General features: G+C 37.7%; 1 protein-coding gene and 1 pseudogene across 1 annotated transcript; one reads left to right on the forward strand and one right to left on the reverse strand.

Annotated features, from left to right (window-relative positions):
* The first annotated feature begins 1814 nt into the window (after positions 1–1814).
* On the forward strand, positions 1815–6001 carry LOC130234715 (serine/threonine-protein kinase pim-3-like; annotated as a pseudogene).
* A 2885-nt stretch (positions 6002–8886) lies between these two features.
* Positions 8887–12428, reverse strand: LOC130235722 (holocytochrome c-type synthase-like). The gene is made up of 3 exons (XM_056466148.1): positions 12314–12428; positions 10123–10209; positions 8887–9293 (listed from the first exon to the last, which is right to left on the reverse strand). Exons 1-3 carry the CDS (start codon positions 12394–12396, stop codon positions 9101–9103), a joined length of 363 nt encoding a protein of 120 aa, XP_056322123.1. The 5' UTR covers positions 12397–12428; the 3' UTR covers positions 8887–9100.
* Positions 12429–17970: the final 5542 nt, after the last annotated feature.

A 17970-nucleotide genomic window follows, 5' to 3' on the forward strand; every position in this document is an offset into this window, starting at 1 on the left:
TCCAACCTGCAAAAAACACGACAGCCCCAACAAAACCCTATCTGCTGTTCTCCAGCAAATTTTAGGTACAAGCTCACCGATTCTCTTGAGTCTCCCTCTTCTGCCTGTTCTCCATTAGCTGAAAAAGGAAAAACCTGACACAGAGGAGGCCTATCTAACTATCTATACCAGTGGTTCTTAAAGTGTGGTACGTGGAGGAATCACTGAATAATAATTAAATATTTGAACACTCTTTTACACTTTGACACATACGATAACACAGATGTGATCAGCATTGGCTGTTCCCTGTACTGTATGGTCACACAGTTGTGATTAGCATGTTTAGAGCATCGCGTCAGCAGATGCTAAGAATCTATAAAACTGTGGAGCTCTCGAGCAGATAAGGAGAAGTGCTTCTGCAGACCAGTCCTGTTGGCATTTCAGCTACAGCTGCTGTATGAATTGATAATCACGTATGAACTGATTAATCACAGATTAATTGATAAATCAAGTATGAATTGATAACTCATGTATGAATTGGTCAAACAGTGTGTTTATAATCACTCGCTGACTTTGACACATATCCTGTAAATGACGCACTGTAAGTAGATTCAATCTCTCATTTAAAGATGTAATTGTGAATCATTTATTTGAAATACAAGTTCATGTTTAGATTTCAAGGGGGGTAGAGCGAAGATAGTTGTAACACTTACAATCTCTACAACCAGGAACTAGTAACAAATCAGTGGATTCACTTCACACATGCTCATATTAGTCCTCATGCCAGTCCTGTGACAGACACAGCAGATGAGTTCAGCTAAGAAATTAATGTTTTACATGAACTATTTTTGACAGAGCAATGACTGATTTGTAGTTAAACTCATGTAATTTGTGTGTCTGCGTGTGGATATGTTTAATCCACATTGTTGGTGATAATGTTTTAGCTGTAAGGAGAACAGATTCATGGCCACATAACGCTGGGTCAGTTGTAACAACCAAAACTCTTGCTAGTAACATCAGTGAAGTTTCCTCCAACCCCAAGCAGATGTAAACTGTATTTATATGAGTTAATGTCCGTATTCCTACAGCTCTCGAAAGAGGAAGAAGTCAAAGTAGTTTGAGTTCAGTGTTTGACCTCTGTGGGCTCATGAAGCCTGAACTGAGGTGCTACTTGGAGAAACAAATTCTTTCTGAGGTGAAAATTTTTGAGAACCACTGATCTCGATACCAAACAGCACGTCTTTCTTCTTGGAAGGAATGTGTTAATGCTGACAGCATACACATACATTATAACAGATCAATTTATCTGACAATATAACAAATAACAATCTGCAAATACTGAATTAGATAGCAAAAAATAGTGTATCTACCACCTGACAACATAACAAATAACAACTAAACGATTATAAATAGGCTACTAAAAAAGATAATAGAATACACAAACTAGAAATGAATAAATACATATTAAAAATCCTAAAATTGACAAGTCGATACTAAAGCAATCTTCAATACCAACTAACATTCAGTTCAATCTACAGTCGTGAAAAAAGACGTGGAAAAACTCATATAATAATCTGAAATGATATGACAGAGAGAAATACTCAACTTTCTCGTGTCCTTCAGCAAAATCACGTCGAAACAACCAAATATAATAACCTAAAAAAAGACACTTTTAGAAAGATCTTCACATACCGCTAATGTCAGCGATGGCCAGACACTTAATGCAGGTCACAGCGTCATCGACCGTTTCTCGAACACATTCTTTTAGAACGCCACTGACGTTGGTAACCACAGCAACGCCACCGCGCCGCCATATATAGATAGCCTGAAGCCTCATGGTCCGCTTTAGGTCCGTTGCTCCGGTACGTCAACGCGGCCGCCATCTTTATCCGGTCATCAGTGCACTATAAACAGACGCAACTGAACGGAGGAGCTGCTGTTTTCTCGGATATAAAATACAATAACGCTTTTATTTACAAACCAATTATAATTCTATGCTGTGAAAAAACTCCAGTTATCTTGAAATAAGAAAGCTCAAACTTGTAATGTTATTTTAATGGTATAAAGAGAGATGTATTGTCAATAAATGTGTCTCCTGGAGTCAGTGCTGGAGTCCTCTTTTTTCCTACAGTTTAATGCAATTATATATTATATATATATATATATTATATATATATATATATATATAGATATTATATATATATATATATATTATATATATATATATATATATATATATATATAATCACTCCTACACATATCTGTAATAACTGTTTAAATTTGAAGTGTATAAGGAAATTATTATTATTAATAATATTGATAATAATTATTATTATTACTATAATAATAATAATAATTATTATTATTATTATTACTTTTTATTTTTTTATGTTCATCGCAAGTAATCCCATACTGAAGTGCTTATGATGACTGTAAACGCAAGAAAAGTGCATCCACATCTTCATTGGGCTATATAATGTTTTTGCTAAATATTTAATCATAATAATAATAAGTAAATAAACATTAAAAATTCGGTTTTCAGATATTCCCTCCATCTAAAAACGCTTTAGAAAATGCACAGAGCATAATTGAGAGTTTTTGATTATCAAAGTAAATGCCTGACATTATAATGAGTCTTTTCTGGGATAGATTGAGCATGGCTGTCGGTATTGGTCCTACTTTTTATTAATTTATTATTCCGCAAAAGCAAAATCCTTGTTTGGGTGGTTAAATGATGATTCTAAGAATGTATAAAAATATCAGTAGATTATTTTATTCATTATTAATTGAGCAGACTCTAAATCATCTGTCCTCATCTTGCTGGATTTATCAGCTGCTTTTGACACTTGTAAACCACCAGATCCTGCTATCTAACGCTTGAGTCACTGGGCGTTGCAGCCACTGTTATTCATGGTTCAGATCTTACCTCTCTGACAGGTCTTGGAGAGGGAGAGGTGTCCTACCTACAGCATCTAAACACTGGGGTACCTCAGGGCTCTGTTCTTGACCACTTCTCTTCTCCATCTACACAACATCTTTAGGACCAGTCATCCAGAAACATGGATTTTCCTACCACTGCTATGCTGATGATACCCAGCTATCCCTCTCTTTTCACCCTGATGATCCCTCGGTTCCAGCTCGCATCTCAGCATGCCTGTCAAACATTTCACACTGGATGAAAGATCCATCATCTCAGCTTAACCTCACGAAAGACGGAAAATCTTGAAGTTTCTGGCCACCCGACTTTACACCATAACTTTTCAATCCAGATGGATGGGGCAACCATAACTGCATCCAAAATGGTAAAACGCAACGATTGATGACCAACTAAACTTCTCTGACCACATTTCTAGAACTGCTCGATCTTGCAGATTCGCACTCTATAACAGAAAGGTCCGACACTTCCTATCTGAACATGCAGCTCAACTCATTGTTCAAGCTCTTGTTCTCTCCAAACTGGATTATTGCAACTCTCTACTAGCCGGGCTTCCAGCTAATTCTATCAAACCTCTTCAGCTGCTTCAGAACGCAGCACGAGTGGTCTTTGATGAACCCAAAAGAGCACATGTCACTCCGCTACTCACCCGTTTGCACTGGCTGCCAGTTGCTGCTCGCATCAAATTCAAAGCTCTGATGTTTGCTTACAAAGCGACCTCTGGCTTTGCTCCTTATCTGCTTTCACTTCTGCAGATTTATGTGCCCTCCAGAAACTTGCATTCTGTGAATGAACGTCCTCTCGTGGTTCCATGCCTAAGAGGGAAGAAATCACTTTCCCGAACTCTTGCATTCCATCTGCCCAGTTGGTGGAATGAACTCCCTAACTGCATCAGAACGGCAGAGTCACTTGCTGTCTTCAAGAAACGACTAAAAACTCAACTATTTAGTCTCCACTTTCCTTGCTAATCTGTAACTGCCTCTCTGGCTATACCACTAACTGTACTCTCTCTCAAAAAAAAAACATTACTATTGCTTTTCTTCTTAGACTTTACACACCTGAAACTTGTCTATAGCACTTATTCACTGCTGCTCTTAGAGTTGTGTAAATTGCTTACTTGTCCTCATTTGTAAGTCGCTTTGGATATAAGCGTCTGCTAAATGACTAAATGTAAATGTGCTGAGGCGTGACGTCAGATTTCTACATTAGTGATTTTTCAAATTTGAGTTGCTATAGTAACGCGTTTACTATATGACTCGATATATAAACACATATACGATATATGAAACCGCTGAAAATCTTGGTTGAGAGACGAGGCGAATTCAGAGACTTACAGAGACTTTTGTGCTGAAACTGATTCTTCAAAAAAGCCCTGAGGATTTCTGAGAGGACACTTTCTTTCCAGGAAGAGATCGGAGGATATTTTCTTTGAAAAGAATATATTATTATTTTATTATTTTAATGGTTCAGACACTTGTTTTATTGCTCTTTTGTCATTTTCGTTGTATTTTGTTCCTTTTTCTATTTGTTTGTTTTACATATAAGTTGTTTTTATTAATATTCTGTTGATTTGTCATTATATTTTCTCCTGTTTTTTTCTTTTTTGGTGGAGTTTTGCAGGACGGACTTCATAGCGCAAAAGGCTGAAAGAGGAAGTGAGTGTTCTTCATTTTACATTTGTTTATTATTGCTAGGTTTATAATATGTTTACAGTGTTTTAATAAATTAATATGAAGAAGATTGTGTAAATCAAGTCATTTAAGCTTAAAATATTCCCTGCTAACTAATAAATGTTTTTTATTTAATGAAGAAACAGACTTATTAAGAAAGTATTTTCTTCCTTGAATCTGTTGTAATGATTATAATAATGCAGTGTGACCACTGACAGTGAGTGATGTTTTATTAATAATCAATAATCAGTGTTTGCTGTCTGTGATCTTTTATCCTCAGGCCGCTCCAGATCCAGGAGTGCAGCTTTCACCCAGACAGCAGTTCAGGACAGAGACACAGGACGCTTCTGGTGGGCTTCCTGGTTATTTGGCACCTCTGCCTTCCCTGTTGGCCGATTCTGTGTCCACAGATCAGAGGAAGAGGAAGCAGCGAAAGCCGTCCACCTCGTCTAGGAGACCTGCCGAACGCTCTCGCAGAGGTCAGCACAGGCTTATAGTGGAGACTCAGTTGTGAAATGATTGCTCATTAAAGAGACTCCACTCATGTTTTCTCTTCAACACATTTCTGCTGCTCTTCTATGTTGCAGACCAATATGCCAAGGGCCCATTGCTGGGACGAAGCGGATTCGGCTGTGTTTGCTGGGATCCGCAGGTCTGATGGACTGCCAGTAATACTTTTCCTTCACTCCTTCATTCAGACAGGCTTTAGAAATGTTGATGTCAGGAAATGTCACATGTCCCAATCAGGCAGGGCTGATTTACTGTGGTTTATCTGTCTACAGGTGGCCATCAAGTACGTGTCTAAAGAGCGGATGCACACCAGACTGAATGTTTTAAGTTGAGCGTGAATCTGTTGTGTTTGATTCAGTCCTGGATGTAATGGAGAATTTGTCCTGCAGGGCGGTCAGGGTCGTCTGCCGCTGGAGGTGGCGTTGATGACCCTCGTCTCTTCAGCTCCTGTCTGCCCCAGTGTCCTGCAGCTGCTGGACTGGTTTGACCATCCCAGACGCTACGTCCTGATCCTGGAGCGTCCAGCTCCTTGCCAAGATCTCCAGAGTTTCTGTGAGGAGAACGGCTGTCTGGACGAGCGTCTGGCCAAGAAAGTGCTGGTGCAGCTGATCGTGTCCGCGTCCTGCTCCGGGATGTCAAGCCAAAGAACTTGCTGATCTCCACAGACTCACATGACATCAAGCTGCTGGACTTTGGCTGTGGAGATCTGATGAAGGACTCGGCCTACAGATACTTTGCAGGTTGGTTTGTGTGACTGAAGGAAACGCTCTGAGGATGTTTGTGATCCTCCAAAGGGAGTCTGTGTGTACTGGAGCCTTTAGAGTGTGTATTTGTGCTCTTCTCGTGTCTCTCAGGCACTCCTGCTTTTGCTCCTCCTGAGTGGTTTCAGCATCACCTCTATCACTAAAATCACTAGAAAGAAAAAATATAGCATTAAGTTACAGTAAGTACTGTGATCAGTGTATAAGCAGTGTTTAGAGGTATTTACCTTATATTAAACTGTTAGGTGACAGTCCTGAGGCACATCGCTGCTTCTTTTAAAAATTTCTTTAGACATACTGTAGTGTCTTAGGCCTTAATCGAGTGTAAATTTGATATCAGTCACTTGTGTCTGTAGGTAAACAGATCTTATATTCTTCCATTAATGCAAGTCTTGGGCCATCAAAAACGGTAATGGTGGCCATCAGTTTAAGTGTTACAAAAAAGCACCTTATTAAAGTTTTTTCTTAAGCTATTTTAAAAACGTTTTATTTTTAAAATTATAAGGGCTGTGAGTCACGCAACAGTCTGTTTTGTGTTCCGATTGATTTTACACTCATGGAATTTACACAAGAATGAGGAAACAATGGTGTCTGAGGCTCATGGTATGCCCATTTCCACAAACTGATCTCTTATTATTTGACCATACCTAGACATACCCAGATTTTCTTTATAGGGCACCTTTAAAACCCACATAGCAACTTATTCAAAAATTCACTGTCTAATTTCCATTGTAGAGAAAAATGATTAAATATCATCAAGTTATGTTTACCACAGATGTTGTTTTACTTGTAAAAAGAAAAACCCCAAAGGATCACACAGTGAATTATTCCTCAGGGTTTTGATTTCTGCACCGCTCTATAGCAATGCTTATTATTAGTATTTGTATTGTTTTTAGCCTTGTATTATATATTTGTATTGTATCTCAATTTATTTGTAATGTTTCACACAGGATTGATTTATTTCTAGAGGACCTGCTTTAGTATCAGGAGGAAACACAGAGGACTTTAGAGGATCCTTTGATGGAGCGATCCAGAAAGATCTTGTATCAGAGCAACTTTAGAAGGAAACTTGTGACCAAGGATTTTGAGAAGGGAGCTCTGAAAATCAAACAGCTTCAACTGGCTCTGACTCAGGAAACTCCAAAAAGCAAAGGACACCTCGGCTCAAACTCAATTTAAACAGAATCTCTGAGAGGAATGTCCGTGGTGGACATGATGGACATCAGTGGGACTTGAAGAACCTCTGGAAAACATAGCAAATGAAGCTCGGAATTAAGAAATGAGCATCCTGGCACAAGTGCATGTGCTCCCAGATCAACATCGGGATCATAAAGTTTGCAGATCCAAATAAAGTTTGCAGAACCACAGTCGTTGCAGTGAATACTGGTAGAGAGGATTCATCGATCAAAAGAGCGGCATTGCACAAAAGTAGCCAGGACAACAGAAAAAGCGTGGCTTGACCTATTTTAATCAGCTCCTCCTGGCTTAGTCCATTGGACATTTGTGAACCAGGATGTGAACATGACACTATGTCAAGCCCGATGTAGATAACCAGGATAAGTGAACGTTCATGACATTCTTAAACAGACCACAGGATTGGTCACAGAATCAGCGATGGAAAATAGATTAAACATGATGTCAGCCAATCAGGTATTAAGGTAAAAAATGGTACTTTTGCCTACTGATCTGGGACCTCCCATTACTTTCATTCAGAGACTTAAAAGAATCACGTGTAGAGGCGAAACGTATAAACAAATTAGCAATTGTTCACTTAGTTACTCAGGAAATTTATGGTGAATATTATATGAAAATGCTAACTGAAATTAAATGATTTAATCATAATCTATATTAATCTCTATTATTTTTTTTCTAACTGATTTTCTTAATCCTATAATACGATATTAATTTTATATCTCTTATCTATCGCTCCCCTATACAGAAATGACCGTATACATACATACTAATATATTTTTTTTAACATATACACTTTTTAACTCTTTTAATGTTTGGAAAATATATGTAAAGGCCTAAAAGATGGAGTGACTTTAAAGTTTTTTTTAATTCTAGTAGCATTGACAGCAAAACTAACAGATAAATCACTAGGTTATTCTTAGCCTGCTTGGAAGCCTGCTCTGGAGCCGCAAAGAATAAATCTCTGTAGTAACTTAATTTAGCTTAGTTTAGACTGCTTTCATGCAACTGAGCCAGATAAACTCCCAGTTTAATCCTTATCTTGCTTTTGTGCAATACCCCTCAGGACTCATGGTGTTTCTCCTTAAATATAAAAAAAAGAGCATGGAGATAATTATTGACGGCAGTTATGGCATTTTATGCATCAATATTAATCAAATGAAAGCACTGACAATTTAACCCTGCAAATGCAAGCAAATAAAATTAACAATTAGTTTTATTTCATTATTTTATATACAAATTTATTTTTTGTGCAACAAAGTGCAGAGTTTGGTTTACTGTTAAAATTAAACATGGACGAATAGTGGGATTTATAGTGGGTATTAATAGTGGGTTTCTTTATACACTAATGTTTATTATTATCAGTATTGTTTTACTTTTATATTTTGAGAAGTACATTGCACAATAGTTGTACCTGGACATTTTGAGTTAAGCCAGACCTTTATTTTATTTAACAATATTTTCAATTGCAAATATTTTTCAGCTCATTAATAATATAAACATAAAATAATGTACTGTACTTCAAAACTATCAACTCAATTTCCAAAATATTACATCTTTATATTCTGTTTTAAAAAAACAAGTGTTTAAACTAAAAAAGTGAATATTTTAATGAGCGTTACAATAAATTCTTTTAAATGACTTTATGCCAGAAATGAATATAATTAGTAAAAAGTAAAACTAAAAAGTATCTATCTGATTGTGTGTATATTTACACAGCCACTAGACTCTGTATTGTTAATATTATGGATATCTTATGATAAAGCAGCACTGAAATGTCAACTATAGATTCTAAATACCATACTGTGCATTTCCTAATGTATACTAGAACACCATACGATTAACAGCGCTTCCTCTTTAATTACATGATATAATATGTTTGCAATAGCACACAGTGCCACATTCTAACTAAATAGTTTCCGAATTTACACATAATGGAGCCATCACAGGAATATAAGTAAGCCATTAGGACTCCAAATGCAAAAAATAAACCTTCCACAGACTTGGTTATAAATAATAGTTCCTGTTTATCCAACAGTTCATGTCCAGTAAGTTCATGTTGAGGTCCAACGCCACCAGGTCACTTTCATACGGTCCCAAATGGCTCCTAAAGAGTCGAAGGCTGGACGCACGTCGAGGATGGTGTGTTTGGACAACAGGCCTCCATCATAGTAGTCGATCACATATCTGACCTCTTTTCCACAGCGGTCAACTATCCAGTCGTGCCTATCAAATGGCAGCTCGTGCCTGCAACACACAACACCAGAAGCTCATTATTAGAACTCTCCTGACAGCATTTGGGAATTTTTTCTAAATAAAGATAAATGAACGATAAATGATAAATGTAGCTAGTTAGTTATGTCAGTCATGGATAGTTAAATCTGTAACTAAAACAAGCTGCATGTGGCAGCAAGTCCCGGTGTTAAATGAATAATTCACTAAAACGGCTAAATTCTGTCATCATTTACTCATCCTCAATTTCTTCTAAACCTGTTTGAATACTAAAGAAGATTTTTTGAAGAATGTTGGAAAGGAGCAGCCATTGACTTCCATAGCATTTTTCCTACTGTGGAAGTGAATGACTACTGGCTTACAGCATTCTTCAAAATATCTTTTTTTTGTGTGTTATTCCTAATAGTTTACAAACACTTGAGTGCAAGTAAATGGAGAGGACATTTTCATTTTTGGGTAAACTGACTGATTCGCTGAATCATTTGTTCAAATGATTTGTTCAAAATAGCCATTTAATTTAAAACAAGTGATTGCAATCATGATCGTGCACTGATCTTTAGTAAAACATAGTTTTGTTTGCGATATTACGTAACTATATCATATCTTATAAATATATTCAACTAACATACACTGATATCTTATTTTCATAGTTTGAACTATATGCTTAGACAGTCAGTGACTCAAGACATGTTTGTTTTGGTTTGGGTTTTTTTCAGTGACAATGTCAGCTTGCACACCATTAAACAACAGTTATAAATTATTGCATACATTAAAATCACTGCTGTAGAAGTCTTTTTGAGATAAAGCATTTAGGGGAAAAAAATTACTAGATAGCATCACTCACCCCATCCAATGGCGAAATCTGGCTCTGGGTGAGAAGTCTTTTGCTTTGCCACCAAACCTTAAGAGTGAAGGTCCACATGGACATTCTCTGAGGAGGACAACAGAAGAACATCAGGATTTACTTACTTTATGTACTCTGACACTTAATCTTGTGTCTGAAAATCACTTACTTGCTTCTCTATAATACATGTTGAGAGCACTTTATCATGAAATGAAAGACGGAATTTTAATACTGATGTATTATAGTCAGTCGAAAGGCTCACCGGTACTCATACTGTATTTCACGCTTCTCCTTTGGCTACCCTGTGCTTTCATAAATGATAAAACAGCAAAATACTAACTCTAAATACATCTCTGCCAGCCCCTTTCGTCTAATATAATTAGAATTTAGCTTAGATTTCATCGTCAACACAACTCAAACTAGTTTACTCTGATGGCATATTCCTTCTAGCTAAAATAAACCTCTATACCGCTTCAGTTAAAAAGGTTGTCATAATCTTTTCCTGTTCTTTTCTGCTTTCATCTGTAGGCTATTAAAATCATTTTAAGTTGAATGTTTTTATTTTGATAACTTTGTTCGCTTCGCTTGCCTTTCATGCTAATTGGCCGTTTAACAATTTAAAGGCTTCTGATTGGCTTTTATGTCAATCAATGCAATTACAGAGAGCTTACGACTTATTACGTTCTTAAGAACATGTGGTATAACACAATTGAAACATGTCCAAATTGACTGATTTACAAGAAAAATCAAACCCATTTGATTTATTTTTTTAAATTAAGGTACTTAATTACGTTAAAATAATTACTTGAGAGTTCCTTAATAAAAAAACATATGCTTTAATAGTTGAATGTTATTGACTTCTGGGAGAAGTTAAAAGTACAGTATTTAACCACAATTTCATATAGCCTCTTTGTTATTTGCATACTAAATGACAGTAAAACCATAATATTAAGATTATTACACATGATCATTTTTACAATCTACTTAGCCTGATGATCCTTTTGAAAAACAGCCCTGGACAGTCATCTAAATTGTTTTCAAATCTACTGATTTAGTACTAATGACTAAATTTGTTTATTATGCTATACCCTGTTTTGACAACAATTTAGATCCAGTCACATAGTCAATTTCATCGACTCCTAGTAAAGGAGTCGACGCAAAAAAACAGTACCCACAGGGTTTAAATGCATTGAAAAAGTCTCAAATATGATCATCTCAATTTAAGGCCTTAATGGCCTTGAAGTTGGTAGACAAAGTCTTGGATTTTGTTACAAAGGTCTTATTTTATTCGTTTTTTTTGGCTTTCCTAGGATTAAGTTCATATTGTAACAAAGTTAACTGTTACTAATGTAGGCTAAGTAAAAACTCATGCAGCGTAATGTTGAGTGCACCTCGCGCTCCACGTCATAGTGGAAATCGTGAAAGCGTGCGCACCTGTTACTATGGTTAGAAGGCAAGTGAGTACAGAACAAGATAGTCGCTAGCCTAGTTTGTTGGCTAAAATGGGAAAGCGTTGGTTTAATTCGCTGTGGCCATTACGTTTGGGTTAAGTTTGTGCCAGGAAATGACAGCTGAAATGACTGTTGGTGCCTGAAATCTTTTAAGGTTGCGACGATGGGTGTTATGGCCCTGGACTCCCATATGAGGGGTGCCAAACACACTGCGTGTAGTACTGCTCATCAGCGCCAACCACCTATTGTGCAGTTCTGTGCACCGGAGACCTCTTCGGTTACTGAAACAGCTTTGGCTATCAGTAATGAAGAAATTTCTAAATTAGAAGCATTGCCACCACAGAATGACCACTAAAGAACTGACTGACCTGGTCAATAAGCCCAATGGGTTTGTGGTTATGTTTGACAAGAGTTTCAATAAGATGACGAAAAGTAACCAGTTGGACCTTCATATTCGCTACTGGGTGGACGAGGATTAAATATAACTGATAATTGAAATAAAATGTTTTATGTAATTCAAGTAGCCCAGTTATACATAATTATTTTCTAGAGTTCAAAATTTATACAGATTTGACATTTTCTCCTTATTCCACTGTCAGAATGGGTACGAAGTTGGCATTGAATTTCGTTTGAAAAGATTTTAAAAAGGTCTTAAAAAGCCTTGAATTTAATTTGGAGAATCCCGGGTGTACCCTGAAAAACTGAAATCAAACACGCCAGCATTTAAACACCTCACTTACTTTGAATGGAGTTTCTCCCATCTCAGGATTTCCTGCCAGGCTTGTTCATTATTCTGATTGTGAATCCTGATGATGTCACCCATATCTTTCTGGTTTATGTCATCTTTGTTCCAGCGCCATCTGGTGAAAGTTTCAGTCATAAGCAATGGTGCAACTTGGTAAACGTTATAGTACATATACAACATCATTAAATCCTTTTTAGGTTTGCGTTAGAGTAAATGTACATTCGGGTGAGTATAATAAAAAGATCTCTGCAGCAGCATCTTGTTTCTGTCTTGCCTCTTTAAAGTCAGCATGAAATGAAAATGTACTCTTCTTATTTTTAAATGTGTATATAGAAGTGCTTGTGTATCTGTGCACTTCATTGTTTTGCAAACATTAATTTATCTCAATAATCTTTTATTAGATACCATAACCTCGACCCTGGCAAGGCTATCAGAGCACTTTTGTCCATTTGTCAATGTTTCTCCATTATTTTCTTGCGATGCCCATCATTCAATTGGTTAAGCTTGAATCATTTTACGGACTCATTTTAGACCCATTGAGTCTTTTGAATCTTTTTTCGAGTCATTTCGATAATTTCATTCAATTTGCTAAAATATTATTAAAATGTTACCAGTTGCTTCCACACACATCTACAACTTGCCCAAATGTTGCTCTCACTACAAACAAGTCATAACTAGAATGCTATAAGTAAGAGAAAATAATCATTCATTGTTTACTTGGGTCTCATGTCTGATTAGTTTAGCTCATGTCTACTGACATGTCTTCAATTTGAGTCGTTCATTCATGTGACACAGACAGTCCCATATAAGCTTAACCAATGCACAATCTGAGCCAAAAGAATCCATGATTAGTTCACCTTTTGAGTCTTCGGGTTTTTGAGTCGTTCGTTCATCATGTGACAGCACATAAAGAGACGACTCAAAACCGAGGACTCAATAAATGAACGCATCTAATCTTTTTCTGGCTCTGACTACATATGATTGGCTTCTGTTTTTCATGTGATGAACAAACAGCTCAAACCGAGAGAAGATTCGAAAAAGGAACTAATCTTCTACTCCACCTGCACAAATGTGCGCATGCGCGAATGAATGAATCACTCTCTGAGAGGACTTAATGTTCTCGAGTCACATAAAAAATTCTTTCAAAATGAAGGAATCGTTCGAGAATGACTCATGACTACTTTTAATAGTCAAAATAGTCAAAAACATGACATTCATGAGGAGTTGTGCTGTTACTAGAGATGCACCGATCCCGATACTTGGATGGAATATCAGTTCGATAGCGCATATTGGGTGTCAATCAACTGGTATCGATCCAAATTTTGCATGTGCGCTAGGCTTGGCCGATATGGGCAAAAAAATAATACTGTGCTGTTGTGCAAATAACAAAGTAAACAGAACAATAGAAAACATAGCTATATTGTCAGAGCAAAAAGGAACACACTTAAATAGTAACATAACAAAAAGTATTGTAGGATAGAAAAAAGAAAACACATTGAATGTAAATATGAAACGCACAGTATTTTATGTCACAATTACAGTGTTCATGGTTTCCGCTACATTCATTCTTCCATGGTGGGGCACCACACCAAAATTCACCCCGCCACTGCAACATTACAGCTTCTCATTCAAAACATTCAGTCTCTGTTGTTGTTTTTTAAATAGCGGGATATAATCTCACCAAAACAAGTTAAAAGGTGAGTGAATTATATCAGCACGACCTCTTCTGTAATCATAGTAGTGTTGTGCGTTATTTGTTTACCCTTCAAGGTGACCATGACTGAGAGGTGCGTGATGCGTGGCTCTAGCAAACAGTGCGAAGCTTTCAGTTAAGATGAACACGGTTTCTGTTTCACTTCACTTTAGGATGCATTAATGCCGCTCTGTAGGTCTATTGGAGAAATTCATAAATATTCCTAGCAAATCTAATAAATAATGGAGACATACTTGTTACATAAAGGCACTAAATCGCATTTCAGCAGCGTTTACTTGAGAGCGCACAAGATTTGAGGGCGTGCAAAAAGTTTTGTGAACGAATAGAGGAAATCGGCGCTCGAGCACAGAAATTCGCATGCTGTATTACATGAATGCGCTCTCGACTTCTAATACTGCGCTCACAACATTTGTTATTGAAATAACACCACAGGTAGTTAGTAGATCTGTGTAAAAGGACCAACAGTCTGCCGCCACAGCTGGAAAAAATCCTAGAGGTGTTGTTAGAAGTAATCCTGTATACTACAGTTGTGTGATTTATAAATAACAATTCAAGAGTTCACACTTAGCTGATGATTCATCAAAAGCTTTTTGGCATGCTGTCCCGGGAGAGAGCCCCGAGCTCAAGGGATCCTCAAGCCCGGGGCTTCCTCCCGTTTGCAGAGCGAGAGGGGAGCCTGAGCTCGGTGGATCTCAGAACTCCCCGTCTGCAGTAGCTAAGGGAACACGTGAGGAAAAAGGGGGGCTAGACAAATGCTTGATTGTTATGCATGATGTATATATTTGGATGGTGGGAGGAAACCGGAGAACCCGGGGAAAACCCACGCGGACACGGGGAGAATATACGAACTCCTCACAGAAACACCTACCGACCTGGCAGGACCAGGGCTGGCAGTGTTCTTGCTGTGGGGCTAACAGTGCTAACCACTGGGCCTCCGTGCCGCCCAATCTATAATGAAGGAGGAGAATGGGGAGGAAGGGGGGTTTCTTCCAAACGAAGATACAGTGGACTGAAGACTGTGGTTATTTATAGTAGCTTATGGCTCATATGATTGGATGATACTGATTAGCTTAATACGTGACCGGCTGTGATAAATCATAAGCACGTGATCCTCTCGAAATTAGTTTATGAATAAACCCCACTTAAATCAACTGTATATGTTTAGTTACACATTTACATGTATGTATTGTGCACAATTATTAAACAGTGCACATATCTAAGATATCTAAAGAGAAGGCTTTCACTCCATGTAAAAAATTCTACACTTTTCTTTTGTTTTAACTAAACTTGCTTTACTAATATTAAATAAGGAGATGGAAACGAATAGACTTAGATATGAGAAGAAATTAAATAGTTTCAGAGTACTGTGATGAAATGCTGGTTAAGCATATAAATTTAAACAGTCATATTTTTAAAGAAATTCTGACCATCAACTTCCAGTCGTGCTGAGGTGTGTGATTCCCCTCCATGTGGTCCATCACAATCTGCAAAATACAATAGAAAGATGTCAGGTCTTTAATTAATCTCAATACATTTCTTTGGAAACTAACTTCATTGTTCAGTCTGTTCAAGCAGTTCTACCTTTTTCCTGAGCTCCAGGTCTTCAAGTATTTCTCCACCGCTCCCCCCTGTGAGTCTCCTTCTTCTGCTCCACTCCCACCTGCAAAAGACAAAAGCTGAGTCCCAAATGGCACACTATACACTATGAACTTATACACTATGTACTTATGCACTTAAACACTCAACAGCTTAGTATATGAATGTAGTGTCATCCTAAATCGAACACTAACGGATATTTACTAATCGCAAATTCAAACCGTTCCCCAGCTGATGTTTGACGGTGGCCAAATTAGTGAAACAAATGTCCAAACTATCAAATAATACCTGCCATGAGTTTACCCGCATTCACCAGAGGAGAATTTTGCTTTCAAAATCCAAATAAATAATCAAACTTAAGTGCCTGATAGCTTCACCCCTTCCTCTTCGGGATCAAAACTGCGGCTGTTGCGTGCGTGAAGAGTCCAACAGTCCACACTTCTTTTTAACGGTTAAATAAGTGCATCATCCGGGAATTTAAAGTGCACTTAATGTCTTTAGAATAAGAAGAATATTTCAGTGTGAACACATTACTTACCCTATTTATACTACAAAATAACATAGAATAGTGTATTCGTATGCGATTTGGGAGCACCTATAGACATCACTGACAGAGCCCTGCCTGCTGTTGTTCTCCAGCAGTGTTTAGATAAATGTCCAGCGATGCTCTTCTGCCTGCTCTCTCTCCATTACCTGAAAAAGAAACACCTGACACAGACAAGGCCTGATTATACCTATACCAACCACCACTCCTGTATCTTGGAATGACGTCCATGGATTCACACGTCCATCTGATTGTCTTTAAATAAATTCCTGACCATCCAGTCGCTGCTGAGGTGTGTGATTCCCTTTTTCTCCATGTGGTCCCTTCAGATCTGCAAAATACAATAGAAATATATCAAGTCATAATTAAACTTAATACCATTCTTTGGAAGTTTCATCTTCCATTGTCTTAAGGTGGTTAGAAATAAACAAAATGAAGCATACAAACAAACAAACAAAATACTGTATCTATCTCTGTCTATCTGAAGAATACCAGACCATCACTTACTGTTACCGTTAAGACCAGGTTCTCCACCCAATGAAGCACACGAGCACCTTCACCTGAGTCTAATTAGACACACACCTGACCAATCATCACAGCACTATAAAGACTCCCCTCACATACACTCAGTGTTGGCCCTCTTTGCTAGTAAAGGGACTGAGCTCCCTATACACTGTCAGTGTTGATCTTAGAGATCAGTTTACTTGCGTCTCCTGTGTCTTCCATGTCTCTCCTAGTGTGGTGTCTCCTGGTTCCTTGTCTGGTCTTCATCCTGTTTGCCATCTGTGTATCAATCTCCAGTCTCCAAGCCTGCACAGTCAAATATCCAGTTTATGTTCATGGACTCCTCATCAGCATCAATATACGTCACCTGCGTATACTCACCTGCCATCCTGTAAATAAACATTGTTGTATTATTCACCTGAATCCCGTCCTTTCTGTACACTCTCGTAAAAAGTCAATATATCATTTGAAAATGCTTTACAGAGTTGATTTGATTCAACTTAAAAAATTTAAGGCTGTACCTAATTTACTATGATGCACTTGTCATTACTGAGGTATGTTTCACCTGTTCTCCACATGTGGCCAATCGGTCAAGAGAAAGATATCAAGTTTTAATCTTAATACATTTCTTTGGAAACTTACTCCATTGTTCAGTCAGTTCAAGTCATTCTACCTGCTTCCTGAGCTCCAGGTCTTCAAGTATATCTCCACCGTTTCCCATGCGAGTCTCCTTCTGCTCCACTCCAACCTGCAAAAAACACCACAGCCCCAACAAAACCCTATCTGCTGATTCTTCAGCAATTTTTAGGTACAAGCTCACCGATTCTCTTGAGTCTCCCTTCTTCTGCCTGCTCTCCATTAGCTGAAAAAGGAAAAACCTGACACAGACGAGGCCTATCTAACTATCTATACCAGTGGTTCTCAAAGTGTGGTACGCGGGATTCCTTCTAGTGGTACGTGGAGGAATCTCTGAATAATAATTAAATATTTTGAACACTCTTTTACACTTCGACACATACAATAACACAGATGTGATCAGCATTGGCTGTTCCCTGTACTGTATGATCACACTGTTGTGATTAGCATGTTAGTGCATCGCGTCATCAGATGCTAAGAATCTATAAAACTGTGGAGCTCTCGAGCAGATATACACTGGAGAAGTGCTTCTGCAGACCCAGTCCTGTTGGCATTTCAGCTACTGCAAACTCAGGAATTTCTCCATGCTGCATCACTGGTAAATAATTATCACAAACATGTTAACATGCGTGTTCATAGTTGTGTAAAATAATGTGTT

The sequence above is a fragment of the Danio aesculapii genome, chromosome 2, assembly GCF_903798145.1.
Source record: "Danio aesculapii chromosome 2, fDanAes4.1, whole genome shotgun sequence".
NCBI classification, from domain to species: Eukaryota; Metazoa; Chordata; class Actinopteri; order Cypriniformes; family Danionidae; genus Danio; species Danio aesculapii.

Bases quoted from the DNA above. Each gene is read 5' to 3' on its own strand.
- LOC130235722 (XM_056466148.1), bottom strand. From the start codon at position 12,396: ATGGGTGACATCATCAGGATTCACAATCAGAATAATGAACAAGCCTGG. The intron at 10,210-12,313 runs GTAAGTGAGGTG...TGTCCTCCTCAG, and splicing joins TGGGAGAAACTCCATTCAAA to AGAATGTCCATGTGGACCTT. The intron at 9,294-10,122 runs GTGAGTGATGCT...TGTGTGTTGCAG, and splicing joins AGATTTCGCCATTGGATGGG to GCACGAGCTGCCATTTGATA.